Source organism: Oncorhynchus mykiss, chromosome 4 (genome assembly GCF_057628025.1).
Source record: "Oncorhynchus mykiss isolate SJ-2025 chromosome 4, ASM5762802v1, whole genome shotgun sequence".
In the NCBI taxonomy this organism is placed as follows: domain Eukaryota; kingdom Metazoa; phylum Chordata; class Actinopteri; order Salmoniformes; family Salmonidae; genus Oncorhynchus; species Oncorhynchus mykiss.
Genome location: NC_143025.1, coordinates 69232036 through 69255496, shown reverse-complemented (window position 1 = coordinate 69255496; position 23461 = coordinate 69232036). Strand labels below are relative to the sequence as shown.

General features: G+C 41.8%; 2 protein-coding genes across 5 annotated transcripts in view; both read right to left on the bottom strand.

Moving 5' to 3' along the window:
* Positions 1-1021: 1021 nt before the first annotated feature.
* On the bottom strand, positions 1022-4699 carry ucn (urocortin). Its single transcript, NM_001124343.2, is given in 2 exon segments — positions 1022-4166; positions 4639-4699. A coding segment is annotated over 1 exon segment (498 nt). The 5' UTR covers positions 4138-4166; positions 4639-4699; the 3' UTR covers positions 1022-3639.
* Positions 4700-6968: 2269 nt separating this feature from the next.
* Positions 6969-23461, bottom strand: part of LOC110522264 (mitochondrial inner membrane protein MPV17) — a 31123-nt gene continuing 14630 nt past the window's right edge. For all 4 annotated transcript variants that reach the window (XM_021600517.3, XM_021600518.2, XM_090232871.1 and 1 more), the window contains exons 3-8: positions 22642-22757; positions 18960-19052; positions 14722-14817; positions 9247-9279; positions 9105-9157; positions 6969-8975 (exon numbers count right to left, since the gene is read on the bottom strand). In XM_021600517.3, the coding sequence (XP_021456192.1) occupies positions 8906-8975; positions 9105-9157; positions 9247-9279; positions 14722-14817; positions 18960-19052; positions 22642-22757 (461 nt within the window). In that variant the 3' untranslated portion in view covers positions 6969-8905. The remainder of the gene's footprint in view (positions 8976-9104; positions 9158-9246; positions 9280-14721; positions 14818-18959; positions 19053-22641; positions 22758-23461) is intronic.

Here is a 23461-nt window from a genome sequence, read left to right as displayed (position 1 = left end):
TGCGTGAATCAGGCCTTCATGGTCAAATTGCTGCAAAGAAACGACTACTACTAAAGGACACCAATAATAAGAAGAGACTTGCTTGGGCGCCAAGAAACACAAGTAATGGACATTAGACGGTGGAAATCTGTCCTTTTTTCTGATGAGTTCAAATTTTAGATTTTTGGTTCCAACCGCTGTGTCTTTGTGAGACGCAGAGTAGGTGAATGGACGATCTCCGCATGTGTGGTTCCTACCGTGAAGCATGGAGGAGATGGGATGTTGTGGGGGTGCTTTGCTGGTGACACTGTCAGTGATTTATTTAGAATTCAAGGCACACTTAACCAGCATGGCAACTATATAATTCTGCAATTATACGCCATCCGATCTGGTTTGTGCTTAGTGAGACAATAATTTGTTTTTCAACAGGACAATGACGCAACAACACCTCCAGGCTGTGTAGGGCTATTTGACCAAGAAGAGAGTGATGGAGTGCTGCATCAGATAACCTGGCCTCCACAATCACCCAACCTCAACCCATTTGAGGTGGTTTGGGATGAGTTGGATGAGTTGGATCATTACTTATAATACATAGTTAGAAATAACTACTTCACCACCTTGCGTGTGATGGGTGTTTTTAGGTTGTTGTAGATATATGGACCTGACCCTGAGTCCTCACAGGAGCTGACCTTGTCACTGGGGCTGTTGACCTCTCATTGATTGAAGGAAGAGAGAGAAAGAAGTAAGGGAGAGGAAAGTGAGGGGACACACACGAGGGGAGAAAAGGAGCCGGGACAGGGAGTAATTGATCAAGAATTCTGGTGGGATGATGAAGATGTCTGTGTGTGTGTGTGTGTGTGTGGGGGGGGGGGTGTTTCTGACTATGAATGGAGGCAGATCACTGGAGGCCGTCAGACATGTATCAGAGTTTGACGCATGCCGTTTTCTGGCAACAAGCTGTTCCAACATTAACTCTTCACACTACAAGAAGGATAAGACAGAACAGAATGGCCAATTCCATGGTCCGTGACATGTACATGAATCAAATCAAATCAAGCTTTATTTATACAGCACATTTCAGACATGGAATACAACGCAATATGCTTTACAGGAAAAAACAAATTAAAAAACAATGCTGAAATATTTACTACACAACAAACATAACATATAAAACTAAAGTATGAAAAACTGAACTACTAGAAAGCACCCTAAGGAAATACAAAGCTAAAAAGATGTTTTAAAATCTCTTTTAAATATGCCCACAGTTTCGGCCCCCCTCAGGTTTTCTGGCAGGCTATTCCAGAGGCTGGGGGCATAATATCTAAAGGCTGTCTCTCCATGCCTATTGGTCCTAGAATAGTTAAAACACCAGTGCCAGAGGACCTGAGGGACCCACTGGGTACATCATTTAAAAGCAAGTCTGACGTGTTGGGGTGCACAATCGTGGATAGATTTAAAAACCAATAGCGGGTGTTAAGTGGGGTTTCTCATGGAATCTAAGGGGAAACCATTGTCTTGCTCATATTATGATTTTTGGCCTCCGAGATCTGTAGCAGACATAGCTGAAGACTACACGGGTAAATGTAACATTTCGGAACAGAGCATAAAGCTCAAACATCACACAGTTGAAGGCCTCCCTTGCCACCCACCAGATATACTGTATGTACAAAAACCTGTGTGTAAATATGAAACAACCTTAACTTTGACGAGTTCCACAAGTATGACTAATATTGTGGAGACCGAAGCAGCTGAAAGACTATTCATGAAAGTGTAAGACAAAACTAAATTATCTGACTGTATAGCATATGCACATTTTAGCTTCAGCTTACAAAATTGTATACAAAAAGAAAATCTCATTATGATATCCCTTCTCTCCTTTTTTAGCAAATGTTTGTGTTACCAACCCTGACCTTGAGCTACAGCTGAGGCTTTGATCTCCAGTGGGATTTGAGGTGGTGTTAACCACAGAATTAATCATTGAATGCATCGCTATGGTGTTAACACAGTGAGGAACAAGGCAGTAGGTCCACCACCATACTGACAGTCTGAGTCATAGAAACACCAGGCTTGGGGGGCATTTTGATGAGTTCTCACAAATTCACAGAGACTCTCACCAACCATTACACCATTCTCTAAGCTTCCACATGTTATTCTTTTAAAAAGAAGACGGGCAACTGCTGTAAAGTTACATTTAATGAGAGTTAAAGGCAATAACTGCAATGATTGTTTGGCCATGGAGGTTAGATATTTGGCCATAGGGGTTTTGCAATGAGTGTTTAGCCAGAGTTTAAGTAAATCTGCAAGGAGTTTATTTATATGTCAATAGGCAATAAGATATTCAGCAGCATCTGTTTACAGATGTAGGAATAAATTATTTTGGTAGACAAGTTAGCAGAATAGTTTCCTTTATTACATTCACTACTGTACGAGACTATGACAAACTCAATGGACATATTTTCAGAGCTTTTTTTAATAAAAAAATATAAATGACAAAAAAGCTTTTCTTTACTGATAAACCATGTGATCATATGATATGTCCATGATTGGGGCTTTGACAAAACAGTCAACATAAAATTAACCATTAAATGTTTTTCTTAGTTTAAGGTAAGCATGCTAGGTACAGTACAGAGGATAGTGTACTTGCTTGGATGGAAAGATAATAAGGAGAGTGGAAGTGGCGTTAAGTGTAGGATATGTTCACTTTGTCTCAGATTAGATTGGAGATTAGTTGTATCACAGAAACCTACGGGCAATGCCAGACCCCATACCTGAAACAATGTGAAAAGGCTTCTTCTGCTGGCTAGATGGCTGCCTGCCAAGTGAGCTAACAAACCAAGGGCAAATGGATAATCACTATAAATTAAACAATTGGCATACAGCAAATACAGTAATGAAATGACAATATTACACGAGTGCTTTACCTGATTTGTTTTAATCTATGCCGGTGATAAGGCCCTAGTTCAATCTTTTTCAGTTGTTGAACAAAAATACATCTCAGGAAAAGGACACAATGCATCTATATTGACTGAGCCTTGTCCCTTAAAGTGAGCAACAAAATGAGTCACACAACTAACCATTGAAAGATCACATATGGGTAGCCAATATCAATTTGCACAGCATTATTTTTCTCCAATGTGTTATAAAAGGCCTATTGCATGTAATGCCGGAAACAATGACTAGCCTACCTGCCTTTGTTATTTACCTAGTACCAACCATTTAGACTACGACTAACAAAACATGTTGCACTTATTCCACATGAGGGCAACTTGTAACTCAATTTGTGTCTGGCAATATTATTGTTGTAGGCCAACTACAATGCTCCGGACATCCAAAGGTGAGAATACACTATAGAGGTGTGAGATCCGGAGTATTCACACTATGCCATATGTTAGGGAATAGTTGTCAAGGCGCCTCACTATGATTCCATTGTAGATGGGGTCTTCTTGGCAGTCAATAATTTATTGCCCGTTGATTTTGAAAGGCTTTTTGGACAGGTGGGGAAGTTATTTTTATGCATCTTATGATGAAGAATGGCAGAGAAACCAACGGTTAAATCAAAATGTAAACTATTTCGTGGGTCTGAGAGTGCCAGGGGCTTTGCTGTTTTCTGTGAGATGTTTTATCTTGATTTTTTCTCACTTGTTGACGACACTTGCTGTATCACTTTCCAACTTCATCCAGATACTTGCGGTTTAACTCCGCTTGCTCCTTCTGGCTCTCGATCCTCGCCATTTCGATCATATTTCTCAGAAGGTGGAAAGTGAGGTCGATGGAGATCGGGGGGTCGTCGTTTCTCTTGGTCAGCTCCACGAACTCTTCCAGGCTGTTGCCCTCCTCAGGCGCGCGCTGCTCCTCCAAGGGCGGCAAACTGCGCGCCAGGTGACCAAGACCCCTCGAGCCCAGGGGCGTCACCTCAAAGGGAAACTGTGGCGGGAGACCTGCCTGCAACCGGGGATTTCTTTGCAAATACCTCAGTATCTTTTCTCCTATAAGGTAGGAAATGGCGTTATCACCAGCCTTCAGCAACACCTCGTCCAGCTGACTCTTGTAGCCGTGGCCGTCGAACATTGCCAGGTCCCGTGGACGACAGACACTGGGGGGGATGTGAGAGCTGAGGAGAACAGTGGCAAGGAGCAGGATCAGGGGAACAGGCTTCATAGTGCTGGACAGACGGACAAAACGGTGCCCTGTTACGGAGAGAGGTGTACAAATGTTGGCAAAAAGCACTGGAACTCAAAGTAGACTCAAACTTTAAATTGCACGTATTTAACAATTGTGTTCAAAGCAAAAACAAATAGGCCATCACATTTTTTTTTACAAAAATTAGCCCAAAGGCAATCGTAACATAAACAGTAATAAACAACAAACGGAACAAAATAATATGTTTCTCTTTACATTATAAACATATGCATGTGAGTAGGCTATTTATAGGCGTGGTTAATTGTCACACAATGGATACATACATCGTTGAGTGACTGAAACAAGCATGCACATGCTTCTTCAGCTTTGTAAAGAAGTAAAATAAACATACATTGTTTTTATGATACAAAAATGACCAACGAATTGCTGTGTGTACTTGATATTCTCAATTCAGCACCAGAACTCTCAGCACCTCAAACTAAAAAGGTGAAACAAAAGAAAGCTAAATAAACCACTTACCGGTATTTTGTCTCCTTAATGCTGAAAAAGTTGCACACCGGCTAGAAAAGTGTCAATTGAGACCCCGGTCCGAAAAGTCCCGCTAAATGTCGATTGGAGAATAACGCCTCTTTCTTAAGGGTTATATATACATCCAACATCGTTCCATTGACGTCAGTGCAAGTGCATAAACTGCTTGTAAATGAGGCGACTCCGTTTGAAGTAAAGGCAAGTGTTTTGAGGGACAGCTTATTATGCTGCAAGCCAAGGTCTGCTCAATAACATTTCAAATGTTTCCATTTGAGTCATTTAGCAGACGCTCTTATCCTGAGCGTCTAACAGCAGTGAGCGCAAACATTAGAATATTTTTTTTCAGGACAGTTTGTCGATCTGATATTCTATTTTTCCATACAATTCTTAAGTTAGCCTACCTCAACCTGTCACATTATCCCTAATTAAGTCCGCAAGGCAAAACCAGTTCTTGTTTCACACGGTGTTGGTACGCCTCCAGTGAAACTAAAATAACAGAACGCACCGCAAAAAAACAACACATTTACTTATTAAAAACAACCAATTGTGGAAGTTATAACAAAGTGATTCGTCAAAGTATAAAGCTGCTCCATGTACCATGAATCTGGACTCTGAATAAACTAGTCTAGAAATGATGAACTGTTGTCGTGATGTCTTTATGCATGGTTTAACATCTAAGCGAGGCAGAGCAGAAGTGCACAGCAGGGAAACGTGCTGAGGGCGCAGAGAGAACTGTCCATGGTACTGAAAAGGTTTATGCCCGTGATGCAAGTTCATTCTAAATGAAAACTACACAAAATAGAGGAATATTTCTTATTTAGCTGATACAATCCGAGAGCTGTACAGGCTTCACTTAATATGACTGTAGGCCTATTAATGCAGTGAAAACGAATTTAAAGCCACATTTAGTTCGTTATAGAAAAGATTCCTCTTTTCAGAAATAGCCAGACTAATGGATTTGTCTGTTTGGTCCCCCAACTATTTTTCTAACACACTTTTTTTTCGCTTGGAGAAGTGTGGCATATTCAACAATGGTAAAAAGTTGGGGTCAAAGCCACTCATCATGTCACCTTTTAAACAGAAGTTAAATAAATAATTAGATATTAAAGAACAGGCAGATATGGCTTTAATATTACAATTTTAAAAGTATAGTGTATACAATTTAAGCTTAATACAACATTTTAACATTGTATGTTTAATACTGCTGGTAATGTCATACATTGAAATGAGAACACAGAAATCAAGTGAGCTACTGTTTAACAGCAGAGTAAGTCACTGAACAAAAATATAAATGCAACAATTTTGAAGATTTTACTGAGTTACAGTTCATATAACGAAATCAGTCAATTGAAATAAATTCAATAGGTCCTATTCTATGGATTTCACGACTGGGACTAAAGATATGCATCTGTTGGTCACAGATACCTTAAAAAACAAGGTAGGGGCGTGCATCAGAAAACCAGTCAGTATCTGGTGTGACCACCATTTATTTGCCTCATGGATTTGCATATCGGCCTGTTGATTGTGGCCTGTGGAATGTTGTGCCCCTCCTCTTTAATGGCTGTGCGAAGTTCCTGGATATTGGCGGGAACTGGAAACATACACGCCAATCCAGAGCATCCCAAACATGCTCAATGGGTGACATGTCTGGTGAGGAAGAAGGCCATGGAAGAACTGGGACATTACCAACTTCCAGGAATTGTGTACAGATCCTTGTAAAATGGGGCTGTGCATTATCATGCTGAAACATGAGGTGATGGGTCGGATGAATGACAACAATGGGCCTCAGGAACTCGTCACAGTATCTCTGTCCATTCAAATTCCCATCGATAAAATGCAATTGTGTTCTTTGTCCATAGCTTATGAATACCCATACCAGAACCCCACCGCCACCATGGGGCACTCGGTTCACAATGTTGACACCAGAAATCAGCTCAACCACATAACGCTGTGGTCTGCGGTTGTGAGGCAGGTTGAACGTACTGCCAAATTCTCTAAAACAACGTTGGAGGCAGCGTATGGTAGAGAAATGTACATTCAATTATCTGGCAACAGCTCTGGTGGACATCCCTGTAGTCAGCATGCCATTGCACGCTCCCTCAAACCTTGAGACATCTGTAGCATTGTGTTGTGTGACAAAACTGCACATTTTAGAGTGGTCTTTTATTGTCCCTAGCACAAGGTGCACCTGTGTAATGGTCATGCTGTTTATTCAGCTTATTGATATGCCACACCTGTCAGGTGAATGGATTATCTCGGCAAAGGAGAAATAACAGGGATGTAAACTAATCTGTGCACAAAAATATTTGAGAGAAATAAACTTTTTGTGCATATGGAAAATATCTGGGATCTTTTATTTCAGCTCATGAAACATGGGACCAACACTTTACATATTGCGTTTATATTTTTGTTTAGTATATATGTCAACTACAGTCTGCCTGACTATAAACTTCTTATAGCATTAATAGTAACTTTATATACGCTACCGGTCAAGGTTTAGAACAAGGGTTTTTCTTTATTTTACTATTTTCTATACTGTAGAATAATAGTGAAAACATCAAAACTATGAAATAACACATAGAATCATGAAGTAACCAAAAAAAGTGTTAAACAAATCAGAATTAATTTTATATTTAAGATTCTTCAAATAGCCACCCTTTGCCATGATGACAGCTTTGCACACTCTTGGCATTCTCTCAACCAGCTTCACCTGGAATGCTTTTCCAACAGTCTTGAAGGAGTTCCTACATATCCTGAGCACTTGTTGGCTGCTTTTCCTTCACTTTGCGGTCTGACTCATCACAAACCATCTCAATTTGGTTGAGGTTGGGGGATTGTGGAGGCCAGCTCATCTGATGCAGCACTCCATCGCTCTCATTCTTGGTAAAAAATAGCCCTTACACAGCCTGGAGGTGTGTTAGGTCATTATGCTGTTGATAAACAAATGATAGTCCCACTAAGTGCAAACCAGATGGGATGGTGTATCGCTGCTGAATGCTGTGGTAGCCATGCTGGTCAAGTGTGCCTTGAATTCTAAATAAATCACAGACCGTGTCACCAGCCAAGCACTCCCACACCATAACACCACCTCCTCCATGCTTTACAGTGGGAAATACACATGCAGAGATCATCCTATCACCCGTTCACCCACACCGCGTCTCATAAAGACACGGCTGTTTGAACCAAAAATCTCAAATTTGGACTCCAGACCAAAGGACACATTTCCACCGGTCTAATGTCCATTGCTCGTGTTTCTTGGCTCAAGCAAGACTCATCTTCTTATTGGTGTCCTTTAGTAGTCATTTCTTTGCAGCAATTCGACCATGAAGACCTGATTCACAGTCTCCTCTGAAAAGTTGATGTTGAGATGTGTCTGTTACTTGAACTTTGTGAAGCATTTATTTGGGCTGCAATTTCTGAGGCTGGTAAATCTAATGAACTTATCTTCTGCAGCAGAGGTAACTCTGGGTCTTCCTTTCTTGCAGCTGTCCTCATGAGAGCCAGTTTCATCATAGCGCTTGATGGTTTTTGCGACTGCACTTGAAGATACTTTCAAAGTTCTTGACATTTTCCGTATTGACTGACCTTCATATCTTAAAGTAATGATGGGCTGTCATTTCTCTTTGCTTATTTGAGCTGTTCTTGCCATAATATGGACTTTCTGAATACCCCCTACCTTGTCAAAACAAGCTCAAATGCATTAAGGAAAAAAATTCCACAAATTAACTTTTAAGAAGGCACACCTGTTAAATGAAATGCACTCCAGGTGACTACCTCATGAAGCTGGTTGAGAGAATGCCAAGAGTGTGCAAAGCTGTGATTATGACAAAGGGTGGCTATTTAAAGAATCTCAAATATATTTTGATTTGATTTGACACTTTGTTTTTTGTTAAACACTTCTTTGGTTACTACATGCTTCCATATGTCATATTTCATATTATTCTACAATGTAGAAAATAGTAAAAATAAAGAAAAACCCTTGAATGAGTAGGTGTGTCCAAACTTTTGACCAGTCTTGTAGATGTGACAAACTTTCACAAAAATCTTTCACTATGCAAAAGTTTGAGTTTCAAGTTTCTTTTTTTTTCTTTTTAAAGTTTGAATATTTCATAGTGTTTGTTAACAATTTTTTTCCTGACCGCTAACTTTAGTGTGCGATTCACAGCTTTCTGGATTCAGTGTATAACACTATTTGCAGGTGTAAAAGTCTCATTGATAGTCCTATATGTGTGAGGTAGGGCGGGTCCTGAAATATCCATCACATCTTATTGGCTTTCCAGGACAAGTAGGAATTCCAGCCGATAGCTACAATCTGGACCACAGCCAATCTGCAAGACAAGAGTTCAATACTGACACATCACAGCTGAATAAATAGATCAATGCCATTGAATAGATCAATATGGAAATAAAATGTATATGGACTACATTGATGTCACTAAACCATCCCAGGTGCTCACCGATGGTGCAGTGGGATAAAATAGAAGTTTGCAATCTGGACTGCAGGCCATAGCTGAAAAAGAACGGAACACATTCAATGAAACATTACAGAGTGGTTCATACCGTAAATAATATTTTAAGCCTTTCACAGGGATAACTTACATAGTAATTTGAGATCAAGGCATCTGTGTAGTCCTGCAGAGAATAAGATAGACACAGAGACCTTTACGTTAGAGCTTAGAATGATTGTGTATTTCTAATAAAAACATCTTCACTGACCCTCACCCGGATGCCTTCTTCCAGTTCACACCTGTGTTGACCTCTAACCCTGACCAGGTAGGTAGGGGCTATCAGTCAAGCTGTGAGGGGTTACAGTATGTGTTGACCCCCATCTGGGCCAGTCACAGTGACATCTGACAGCTCAACATCATAGTCTCAAGTTAACAACTGTGGGTCAGTGTCTTGCTCCCTCACATCACATGGCATATAAAACAACCAGCCATCTGGAACAGCCAGGACCCTCACTAAGCCTGGCCATTCTCCCTAAAGGTCAATAATGTCTTTATTGGGAAAGACTAGGTGTGTAAAATAATCCAATGTTCCCAGAAATGTTGTCTTTGGCGTAACAGTTCCTAATTACTAGAAAAAAAGGCACCGGCCACCTGGGGTGAAAACACCGCAGTACTACAACATCAGAGACACACGGTGGCGTTACCAAAATCCTTCCCCTTTGGAGAGCGGACAGCTTTCATTCTTCTTCTAGGGCTGAAGAGACAACTAACTTCTTTGAGCTCACGAGGCTGCAGTTATGCGTCCATGGAACTGTTTGGCCAGCGCACACCATATGCTCACTTAATTATGACACACTGAGCTCTGAGCATGTCATAAAACCATCAAACTGTCACATAATGAAAACGGTAATAGGTAGATTAGTTGTTAGTACTTGTTTTTGTGTTCCCAGGAGGCAGTGTGCGCTTGACCTTTTTGCTTCAGTGTCAGCATTCAGCAGAGCAGAGCGACTGACCGCATGTGTAGAAGAATGGCTGCACTCAAAATGGACATCTCCGACCTTCACGTTTCCAACCCATTCATCGTCTCATAAAGGAGGGAGGTCAGAGCTATGACATACATTTTGATCTAGCTCTACAGGAGCTATAGAGGAGGTAGGTACTGTAGCATCAGACACATCACAGCTGAATGAATATGAATAACCAATAGGTCCCGGGGGAGAGCTTGACCCACACTATAAGATGAGGTGAAGTGAAGTCATAGTTGGGATGGGCTTGTGACGTGATTTGACACCAGAGCGGCTTGCCACTAGCTATTGAAGAGCAGGGCTGAGGACTGAGGAGGATGCTGCATATGGAAGATTCCACGCCAGGAAGGCACCAAAATATTTTTGGTATCTCAGATTGTTCCGGCAATTCTCACATAGAAACTTGATTGGAAGGAAGGATGTTTGTTATTCTTTTTACATTTGTATCACAAACCATTTTTGAGAAAATCATTATGAAAGTGGCCATTTTAGGCCCTTTTTTATACATGTCTCTTGTAAGACTCCATGAGCCATGAACCGCACATGATACAGACAACATCTTGGTGTCCTTATACTCCTTACAGTATGTGCTAAAATATGGAGTGTCTAGCTAGTGAAATACAATTTTTCGCATTAATTTATTCAACATTAACAATATTAATATCTCATATCTCATTATATTTGGAACAATATTCTCTTCAAACACGTCAAATTTCCAGACTGGGTACTCTTAAAGATATGACCCATTTTATACATAGACCTTGATATCATGGTCATTAACCAATTACATTCAGCAAGTCACCAGCAGAAGAAAGTGTGTACTAGAAAGTGTGTGCCCTCAAGCCTAAAGGGAAGCAAAAGTAATTCCACTACCCAAGAATAGTAAAGCCCCCTTTACTGGCTCAAATAGCTGACCAATCAACCTGTTACCAACCCTTAGTAAACTTTTGGAAAAATTGTGTTTGATCAGATACAATGCTATTTTACTGTAAACAAATTGACAACAGACTTTCAGCACGCTTATAGGGAAGGACATTCAACAAGCACGGCACTTACATAAATAACTGATGATTGGCTGATAGAAATTGAAGATAAAAAGATTGTGGGAGCTGTATTGTTAGACTAATGCAGCTTTGGACATTATCGATCATAGTCAGCTGCTGGAAAAACATATGTGTTATGGCTTTACATCCCCTACTATATTGTGGATAAAGAATCTAACAGAACACAGAGGCAGTTCTTGGAAGCCTCAACAACATAATCCAGGTAGAATCAGAAATTCCCCAGGGCAGCTGTCTAGGGCCCTTAATAATGACATGCCACTGGCTTTGAGTAAATGTATACAGATGATTCAACACTATACATGTCAGCTATTACATTAAGTGAAATCACTGCAACACTTAAAGATCTGCAGTTAATTTCAGAATCGGTGGCAAGGAATAAGTTAGTCCTAAATATTTTTATTACGAAAAGCATTGTATTTGGGACAAATCATTCACTAAACCCTAAACCTAAACTAAATCCTGTAATAAATTATGTGGAAATTGAGGAAGTTGAAGTGACTAAACTGCTTGGAGTAACCCTGGATTGTAAACTGTCATGGTCAAAACATTTTGATACAACAGTAGCTAAGATGGGGAGAAGTCTGTCCATAATAAAGCATTACTCTGCCTTCTTATCAACACTATCATCAAGGCAGGTCCTACAGGCCCTAGTTTTGTTGCACCTGGACTAATGTAAATGTACACGGAGAGCTAACGTTAATAAAATACATGTAAATCTCTCCTGGCTCAGAGTGGAGGAGAGATTGACTTCATCACTACTTGTTTTTGTAAGAAGTGTTGACATGTTGAATATGTGTCTGTTTAAACTACTAGCACACAGCTCAGACACCAATTCACCTCCCATAAGACATGCCACCAGAGGTCTCTTCACAATCCCCAAGTCAAGAACAGACTATAGGAGGCGCACAGTACTACATAGAGCCATGACTACATGGAACTCTATTCCACATCAGGTAACTGATGCAAGCAGTAAAACCAGATTTAAAATCCAGATTAAAAATACACTTTATGGAACATCAGGGACTGTAAAGAGATGCACACAAACAGGAACATGCATACGCACACACACGCACGCACGCACGCACTCTACACACACGTACATTCTAATATTGTTGTATGGTGGTATCATACATTTTGTATTGTAGATATGGAGTGATGTAATAATGTTATATGATATACTGTTTTATATTTGTTTTATGTGTGATGTAAGTGCCTTAATGTGTTTGGACCCCAGGAAGGGCTAATGGGGATCCCTAATAAATACAAATACAAAATACATTTTCCATTCATTGTGTTGGTGGTGCGCATACAATTAATCATAACTTCAACAGTAGCAGAGCACCAACTCTGACAATTTGATGTACTTGAATAGTACAATCAAAAAAGGTACTTTTGAGGTAATCATATTCATATTTTTTTATGTTGAATAAATTAATGTGAAACATTTTATTTCAGAATCTAGACATACTCCATATTTTAGAGCACACTATAAGGAGTATAATGACAGCAAGATATTGTCTGTATCATGTACGGTTCCCGGATCATAGGGTTTTACAGGAGGCATGTATAGGTCTGAAAAGTGCTTAATATGGCCACTTTCATCAAGATTTTCTTAAACAATGGTTTGTGATACAAATGTAAAAAAACATGTCAAACACCCTTCCTCCCAATTCAGTTTCTATGCGAGAATTGCCAGAACAATCTGAGACACCCAAAATATTTTCGAGCCTTCCTGCCGTGGAATCACCCATATGTCTGCGAACATTCCCACGTGTCACTAATGTCCATTTTAACTAGTACTGTCTATCAGACTAAGTTCCATCTGGCTTTAGATGGGGAAGGTGTGGTCACATTATTGCCTTTCATCAAACATTTATTTCACATCACATTCTTGCCTAATGAGCACAATTGCCATTTGTTTTCTGTCTATTCTGACATTTTGGTGACTGCCCTTTCGGCCTCATTTAAACTCAAGAGCCTTTCTTACATAAATATTTGATGGTCCGCCGAGCAAGAAGAACGGTGGATGAAACCCCCCCACACACACACGGAACCTTCTCTAAGACATGAGTCACCAGCGCTATTTCAACCCTCCTTCCCTTCATTCCTTCATGGGAGAAAATAGCTTTAATTATACTGGGGCAGAGATGGAGGTCACTCAGCTTGTTTCCTGGAGAACACAGAAGAGGAGAGGAAAGGAGTTCCTTTCAGTTTGGGAGCTACAGGGGTAGCTACAGGGGTCTGACAGTCCCTGGGCTCCAAGGTCAACGCCACACACCTCTGTCTCAGACCACATGTTGATTTTTTGTGATTACAAAAATCAGCATGTACAGTTGGAGTCGGAACTATACATACACTTAGGTTGGAGTCATTAAATCACATTTTTCAACCACTCCACAAATTCCTTGTTAACAAACTATAGTTTTGCCAAGTCGGTTAGGACATCTACTTTGTGAGTGACAAGTAATTTTTCCAACAATTGTTTACAGACAGATTATTTCATTTATAATTCACAGTATCACAATTCCAATGGGTCAGATGTTTACATACACTAAATTGACTGTGCCTTTAAACAGCTTGGAAAAGGTCATAAAAATGTCATGGCTTTAGAAGCTTCTGATAGGCTAATTGACATCATTTGAGTCAATTGGAGGTGTACCTGTGGATGTATTTCAAGGCCTACCTTCAAACTCAGTGCCTCTTTGCTTGACATCATGGGAAAATCAAAAGAAATCAGCCAAGACCTCAGAAAATAAATTGTACACCTCCACAAGTCTGGTTCTTCCTTGGGAGCAATTTCTAAACGGCTGAAGGTACCACGTTCATCTGTACAAACAATAGTACGCTAGTAGAAACACCATGGGACCACGCAGCCGTCATACCGCTCAGGAAGGAGACGCGTTCTGTCTCCTAGAGATGAACGTACTTTGGTGCGAAAAGTGCAAATCAATCACAGAACAACAGCAAAGGACTTTGTGAAGATGCTGGATGAAACAGGTACGAAAGTATCTATATCCACAGTAAAACGAGTCCTATATCGACATAACCTGAAAGGCCACTCAGCAGGGAAGAAGCCACTGCTCCAAAACCGCCATAAAAAAGCCAGACTATGGTTTGCAACTGCACATGGGGACAAAGATCGTACTTTTTGGAGAAATGTCCTCTGGTCTGATGAAACAAAAATAGAACTGTTTGGCCATAATGACATTGTTATGTTTGGAGGAAAAGAGGGAAACTTGAAGAAATAAAAGCTAAAATAAATCACTCTCTACTATTATTCTGACATTTCACTTTCTTAAAATAAAGTGGTGATCCTAACTAACCTAAGACAGGGAATTTTTACTAGGATTAAATGTCAGGAATTGTGAAAAACTGAGTTTAAATGTATTTGGCTAAGGTGTATGTAAACTTCCGACTTCAACTATATATATTTGCAACTCATGCTTAATGTATGTTATTTAATGATCTTATTCTTTGACGTTTAATGTATGTTTGATTGAAATCAGTGGAGAAAAGCCATGATGAGATGAGCCTTACCCTCTTGAGCTTGGCAACGTTCTCCTCCACAGTCAGTCCATTCAAGGTTCCAGAGATCCCCAGGAAGGCACCCAGGAAACACGGTGCAAAGCACAACTGTTGATACATGACAAGAACAAACACTGTTTTATCGTTCTGTGTACATGTGTGTGTCTGTGTGATGTTTTTGTGTGTGTGAATGTACATGTTTATATAAATGTTAATGTGCGTGCAAAACGAGTGGGGAAAAAAGCTCAGTGACTTAATGGAAGCATACCTTTTTCCATGGACACTGTGCATAAAAATAAGGATGCACACTGGCCACTATTAAAAGGTTTCAAAAGAAAATTGGATAATTGCAATGATTATGATGAGTCTAGTTGGGCCCTGAAAGTAGAGGGCCTGTAGGATGTTGTTACCTCTGCAGGGTTCTGCATATAAGCCAATGACGTCATAATACATATTTACGGAAGTGAAAATGGCCATTTTTAAAACACAGAGCCAGGTAGGTTTTTATTGATCTTTGAGGCAACATTTCTCAAACCAAAAGCATAGTCACTGCGGCAATGGTTATACAATGTCTTACTTGTATAACATACATTATATATACAAAAATATGTGGACACCCCGTCAAATTAGTGGATTTGGCTAGTTCAGCCACACCCGTTGCTGACAGGTGTATACAATCGTAAAATCGAGCACACCGCCATGCAATCTCCATAGACCAACATTGGCAGTATAATGGCCTTACTGAAGATCTAGCTCAGTGACTTTCAACGTGGCACTGTCACAGGATGCCAACTTTCGAACAAGTCAGTTTGTCAAATTTCTGCCCTGCTAGAGCTGCCCCGGTCAACTGTAAGTGCTGTTATTGTGAAGTGGAAACGTCTAGGAGCAACAACGGCTCAGCCATGAATTGATAGGCCAAACAAGCTCACAGAACGGGACTGGCAGTGCTGAAGCGCGAAGTGCGTAAAAATCATCTGTCCTCAGTTACAACACTAACTACCGAGTTCCAAATTGCCTCTGGAAACAACATCAGCACAAAAACTGTTTGTCGGGAGCTTAATGAAATGGGTTTCCATGGCCGGCAGCCGCACACAAGCCTAAGATCACCATGCACAATGCCAAGCGTCGGCTGGAGAGGTGTAAAGCTCACCCCAATTGGACTCTGGAGCAGTGGGAACGCGTTTTTCTGGAGTGATGAATCACACTTCACCATATGGCAGTTCGACGGATGAATCTTGGTTTGGCGAATGCCAGGAGAACGCTACCTGCCCCAATGCATAGTGGCAAATGTAAAGTTTGGTGGAGGAGGAATAATGGTCTGTGGCTGTTTTTCATGGTTTGGGCTAGGCCCTTAGTTCCAGGGAAATCTTAACGCTACAGCATACAATTACATTCTAGACAATTCTGTGCTTACAACTTTGTAGCAACAGTTGGGGAAGGCCCTTTCCTGTTTCAGAATGACAATGCCGTGCACAAAGCGAGGTCCATACAGAAATGGTTTGTCGAGATCGTTGTGGAAGAACTTGACTGGCCTGCACAGAACCCAGACCTAAACCCCATTCAACACCTTTGGGATGAATTGGAACGCCGACTGCGAGCCAAGCCTAATTGCCCAACATCACTGACCGACCTCACTAAAGCTCTTGTGGCTGAATGGAAGCAAGTCCCTGCAGCAATGTTCCAACATCTAGTGGACAGCCTTCCTAGAAGAGTGGAGGCTGTTATAGCAGCAAAGGGGGGACTAACTCTATATTAATGCCCATAATTTTGGAATGAGATGTTCGACGAGCAGGTGTCCAGATACTTTTGGTCATGTAGTGAATGTTGTGAGCAACTATGTTGTTAGCAAACTCGAGGACCCTACCTTGCACTGTTGTATAATTAAGAGGGAGAAATTACTTTTCATTTTTTTTGAAGTACTCGTACAACCCTGTTAATTAATGGCATTAAGGTCCTGCCTCTGTCACTTACAGACCAATGTGGGCATCCATAAAAAGCCTCTATGAAAGTTTCATCACACTAACCAACTGGGATGACTGACAAAAAATGTCAGAGGAAAAGAGGAGGATAAGATAGACGTTGACAACTCAGACATATTTGATTGTCAGAGAAATGAACTTGACTGTGACTTGGGGCATGATTTAATTAAGCAATAAGGCACGAGAGGGTGTGGTATATGGCCAATATACTATGGCTAAGGGCTGTTCTTAAGCACGACGCAACGCGGAGAGCCTGGATACAGCCCTTAGCCGTGGTATATTGGCCATATACCACAAACCCCTGAGGTGCCTTATTGCTATTATAAACTGGTTACCAATGTAATTAGAGCAGTAAAAATAAATGTTTTGTGATACCCGTGTTATACAGTCTGACATACCACGGCTGTCAACCAGCCAGTTCCTAATGAGCTTTATACAGACAGGGGCTTCCCTTAACAACTGTACTATTCATACCTTTCTTTCAGATCACTGAGTAAATCATCTAAGTCAGGGAAGACCCTGTTTCTTAACACCATCCAGCTTTACCGATCAGTGACAGTGATAAATGGAGATGCATCACTGTGGTTAGGACTCCCCCTGTAAAGCTTACCATAATGTGGCCTGACTTACGGCAAATAATGAACTTCATCTAGACAAGGACCACCAACATTAAATCCCCAGGTTGTTGATGAGAGAGGTCAAAGGAGAATGGCAGGAAACTTGCACGCTAACAGGCGGTCCACAAACAGGCAAATAATGGAGCAGTACAACAGTGGTGTGTAGAATGGCATCTCGTCGATCCTTGTCACGGATGGGCTAGTGCAGCAGATGACCACACCGGGTCCCACTCCTAACACTGGACAATTGAGGAGTGGAAAAACATCACCTGGTCCGACGAATTCCGGTTCCTGTTCCGTCATGCTGACGGCAGAGTCAGGATTTGGCGTAAGCGGCATTAATCCATGGTCCCATCCTGCCTGGTGTTAATGGTAGCAGGCTGGTGGCGGTGGTGTAATAGTGTGAGGAATGTTTTCCTGGCACACGTTCGGTCCCTTGATACTAATTGAGCAATGTTTGAATGCCACACCTTGTAGAATCCGTGCCCCAAAGACGTCAGGCTGTTCTGGAGACAAAGGGGGGTCTGACCTGGTACTAGATGGGTGTACCTAACAAACTGGCCACTGACAGGACATATTTTTTTTTGGGGGGGGGGGGTCTTTAAGATCACAAATTTGCCCTGGAATCGCTGTTTCGTGTGTGAAAATAGCTGTGCAGTGAAAGGAGAGCGTGGAGAGTGTGCATCCTTCAGAGTGTACACTAATCCCTCCTCCAGGAGAGGGCCGTGCGGTGCTCGCCTCTCATTGTCCTCTCTAATCCTGTGCATTCACAGATCCCAAATCATGTTAGCTGCGTATTATGCAAGCAGGTGTTTGTTCCCCCGCCTGTCAATGCAGGGATTGGTTGACAGACGCTGAAGGGGGCTTCAACCTTTAGGGGAACAGGCAGAAATAGATTCCTCTGATGCATGTCACACCTATTCACTCAGCTCTGGCTGGCACCACAGTGACAGGCATTTTTGATGGCGCTTTAACCTGGGGTCCATTCATATTTGGAATGTTTGTTGATGTAGCCAGCAGCATACCACCCTGCATACCACTGCTGGCTTGCTTCTGAAGCTAAGCAGGGTTGGTTCTGGTCAGTCCCTGGATGAGAGACCAGATGCTGCTGGAAGTGGTGTTGGAGGGCCAGTAGGAGGCACTCTTTCTTCTGGTCTAAAAAATATCCCAATTCCCCAGGGCAGTGATTGGGGACACTGCCATGTGTAGGGTGCCGTCTTTCGGATGGGACGTTAAACGGGTGTCCTGACTCTCTGCGGTCATTAAAAGATCCCATGGCACTTATCGTAAGAGTAGGGGTGTTAACCCCGGTGTCCTGGCTAAATTCCCAATCTGGCCATCAAACCATCACGGTCACCTAATAATCCCCAGTTTACAATTGTCTCATTCATCCCCCTCCTGTCCCCTGTAGCTATTCCCCAGGTCTTTGCTGCAAATGAGAATGTGTTCTCAGTCAACTTACCTGGTAAAATAACGAGAAAAAAAATAAAAATGAAAGTAAGATTTGTGAGTAGAGGAGTCATATACAAGGGTTAATAACCAGCCCATTAGAGGACAGAGAACTTACCTAAAGCAATATAAACCATGTTAAATTATATATTCATGTAAACTGGCTGTCTTTTTACTTAATTGCAGCCACCCAGATGCCCCTCACCTGATCAACAAGCATTTTCTTCATGGCAGCACTTTTCGTCCCCCCAGTGACCAGCTTGTCCAGAACCTTGTACCAGCTACCTATTGCAGGGCCCTGGGGTTGAAAAAAGAACAATCAGGATACTTCACACAGATTCATCATGAAAAGACTGATGGCGTAACAACAGGAATCAATCATGAAAAATTATTATGCTTTCAGAACATTCCGGAAACAAATATGTTAGACAACAACAGGGTTGGTGTCAATTCAAATTGAAGTCAAAAAGGCACGCGCACGCACGCACGCACGCACGCACGCACGCACGCACGCACGCACACACACACACACACACACACACAGTGGTGAGGCACAATAATAGAGTTTCTCAGCTTTCTGTCATGTCAGTCATGTCACCGAGTCTGTGAGAAGGAGTGTTTGAGAGGGAACATCTGTGTGTGGCGTGTCTAGGAACCTTGGTGCTGTGGCCTGGCCTTGGGTGGTCCTTGGGTCAAATCAAATTAAATCAAATTGTATTTGTCACGTGCCGAATACAACAGGTGAAGACCTTACAGTGAAATGCTTACTTACAAGCCCTTAACCAACAATGCAGTTTTTAGAAAAATAAGTGTTAAGAAAAAAATAGATCAGTAAAAAATACAAAATTAAAGTAATAAATAATTAAAGAGAAGAAGTAAAATAACGGTAGCGAAGCTATATACAGGTAGTACCGGTAGAGTCAATATGTGGGTCACCGGTTAGTCGAGGTAATTGAGGTAATATCTACACTACCAGTCAAAAGTTTTAGACACCAACTCTTTCAAGGGTTTTTTCTTTATTTTTACTATTTTCTACATTGTAGAATAACCGTGAAGACATCAAAACTATGAAATAACACATATGGAATCATGTAATAACCAAAAAAGTGTTATATAAAATATATTTTGTTTTGTTTGAGATTCTTCAAAGTAGCCACCCTTTTCCTTGATGACAGCTTAGCACATACCCCAACCATAAGCCATGGATTACAAGCAACGGCCGCACTGAGCTAAAGGCTAGAGCTGCCGCTTTCAAGGAGCGGGACACTAATCTGGATGCTTATAAGAAATACCGCTATGACCTCCCACGAGGCATCAAACAGGCAAAGCATCAATACAGGACTAAGATCAAATCCAACTACGACGGATGTGACGCTCGTCGGATGTGGCAGGGATTGCAAACTATCACAGATTACAAAGGGAAAAATAGCAGGGAGCTTCCCAGGGACCCAAGCTAACCAGAAGAGCTAAATGCCTTCTATGCTTGCTTCGAGGCAAGCAACATTGAACCATGCATAAGAGCACCAGCTGTTCCATACGACTGTGATAACGATCTCCGTCGCCGACATGAGTAATACCTTTAAACAGGTTAACATTCACAAAGCTGCAGGCAAGTGTCTTCACTGACATTTTCACCCTCTCCGTGACCCAGTCTGTAATACTTACATTTCAAGTAGACCACCATAGTCCCTGTGCCACAATAGTCCCAAAAACGCCAAGGTAACCTGTAGCCAAGGTAAACTAAATGACTATCGCCCCGTAGCACTCACATCTGTAGCCATGAAATGCTTTGAAAGGCTGGTCATGGCTCACATCAACACTATCATCCCAGACACCCTGGACCCACTCCAATTTGCATACCGCCCCAACAGATCCACAGATGACGCAATTTCTATTGCACTCCACACAGCCTTCTCCCACCATTCACACCTATGTGAGAATGCTGTTTATTGACAGCGTTCAACACCATAGTGCCCTCCAAGCTCATCACTAAGCTAAGGTCCCTGGGATTAATCACCTCCCTCTGCAACTGGAGGCTGGACTTCCTGACGGGCCATCCCCAGGTCGTAAGGGTAGGCAACAACACATCCACCAAGCTGACCATCAACAAAATGGCCACTCAGGGGTGTGTGCTTATTGTCCTCCTGTACTTCCTGCTAGCCCACGACTGTGGCTATGCATGACTCCAACACCATAATTTAGTTTGCTGGCGACACAACGGTGGGAGGCCTGATCACCGACGACGATGAGACCGCCTATAGGAAGAAGGTCTGAGACAACAACCTCTCCCTCAACGTCGGTAAGATAATGGAGTTGATTGTGGACTACAAGAAATGGAGGGCCGAACATGCCCCCATTCACATTGACGGGCTGTAGTGGAGCGGGTCGAGAGTTTCAAGTCCAAGAATCTATAAATGGTCCACACACATCAACACAGTCGTGAAGATGGCAAGGGTCCTCAGATCCTCAAAAAGTTCTACATCTGAACCATTGAGAGCATCTTGACTGGCTGCATCACCGCTTTGTATGGCAACTGCTCGGCATCCGATTGCAAGGTGCTACAGAGGGTAGTGCGAACGGCCCAGTACGTCACTGGGGCCAAGCTCCCTGCCATCCAGGACCTCTATACTAGGTGATGCCCTAAAAATGGTCAAAGACTCCAGTCACACAAGCGGTACCAATGCCCCAAGTCTGGAACCAACAGGACGCTGAACAGATTCTACCCCCGAGCCATAAGACTATTAAATAGCTAGTTAAATAGTTAGTCCGGGAGGCAATTTGGTTATCTGCATTGACCGTTTTAGCACAAACCTTTTTTGGGACTCATCACATACGCTGCTACTGCTTATTATCTATCTTGTTACCAAGTCTTTATTTCTAGTTATATGTACATATCTACTTCAATTACCTTGTACCCCTACACATTGACTCATTCATTCGGGAAGTATTCAGACCCTTGACTTTTTCCACATTTTGTTAGGTTACAGCCTTATTCTAAAATGTTTTAAATAAAACATTTTCCTCATCAATCTATACACAATACCCCATAATGACAAAGCGAAAACACCTTATTTGTTTTTTATTGTTATTTTTATTTGATGTTTTATTTTTTAATGTAATTTGTACTTGTACCCCGTGGGTATTGAGCCCACAACACTGGCGTTTCAAGTGACATGCTCTACCTACTGAACCACACAGGACCTAGAAAATACCTTATTTACATAAGTATTCAGACCCTTGGTTATGAGACTCAAAATTGAGCACACACACACACACAATGTAATTCATTTTAGAATAAGGCTGTAACCTAACAATATGTGGAAAAGTCAAGCGGTCTGAATATTTCTGAATGCAATGTATAGCCAAGACATCATTACTCATTGTGTATTTATTATTACGTGTAATTACTTTTCTATTATTTCTCTATTTTCTTTCTCTCTGCATTGCTGGGATGGGTCCTTAATTAAGTAAGCATTTCACTGTTAGTCTACACCTGTTGTTTAAGAAACATGTGACAAAGCAAATGTGATTTGATTTGAGCCCACGCTTCCCAGCTGTTCTCTCACTCCTTCAGAGACCTACTCATACCTACTTGTGGTGGCTGCTATTGACGCACAGTCACAGATCTGTTCCCATATAACAGCTGGCCATTGGAGTGTTTGTGACAGCACAATGATCCTCTCCAATTAACATGACCACAAACAAACCTCCTCTCCCGTGTGTGTGTGTGTGTGTGTGTGTGTGTGTGTGAGAGAGTGAGAGAGAACAACCCAATATGAATGTGTTTAGTAAAAGTGAAGTCAAGACTGATACACTGGAACTAACCAGTCCTTTGATGTGAGACAGTGAGTTAAAAGAGAAGAAGAGTGAGGAAGAGGAGGACTCACGACGAAGAAGAATCCGATGCTCATCATCTTGGCCGTCCGTGTCACGTTGTGATTGGCCAGACCCCGCCTCTCAAGCACCTGCTGGGAGATGACATCACCCACCCCCACCAGCGTGCCTGTAGGAGAGAGAGGGGAGAGAAAAGAGGGAGGGAGGTGAGAGGAAGTGAGCGAGAGTGAGTAACAGAGAAGATCATTGGGATGTGGTCATCTGCCGCTCTGTGCCAGCAGCCAGGGGACACGTGCTTAGACAGACACATGCCAACCTGTGAAGGTGCCAACGACAGAAAAAGCAGTAGAAGCCCTTTCAAAGACATCAGCCCCCATTAACCATTAATACCCTGTACACCTACAGACCTTCACATGGTTCAAAGACAAGCCCCCTGCCTCTCTGCTTTACTGATAACATCAGACGTCACAACTGATGATTATCAAAACATAATGTACCTAAAAAAAAATCAACATTGACTCACCACATACACCACTACTGTTATAATTGTTTTAACGAGTGTACTATAATAAATCTCTATGGTTTTGAGACCTAAATATACTGTAGTTACACTGGTGCAGAGGAATTGTTGACTGGGCATTTGTCCTACTCTACACATGTCCACTCCTTACAAAGATTTTTACATTTACATTTTAGTTATTTTGCCTACGCTCTTCTTTATTCTGTATCAGCAAAAAACAACATTTTTACCACACATTTTTACCATATAGCATGCAGGCTTTTAGCATAGTCCCTTTCACAACCTTGATGGCTTACGTTACCCCTACTAGCTAACCACTAACAGCCTTGAAACACATCACTTATTATGAGTTC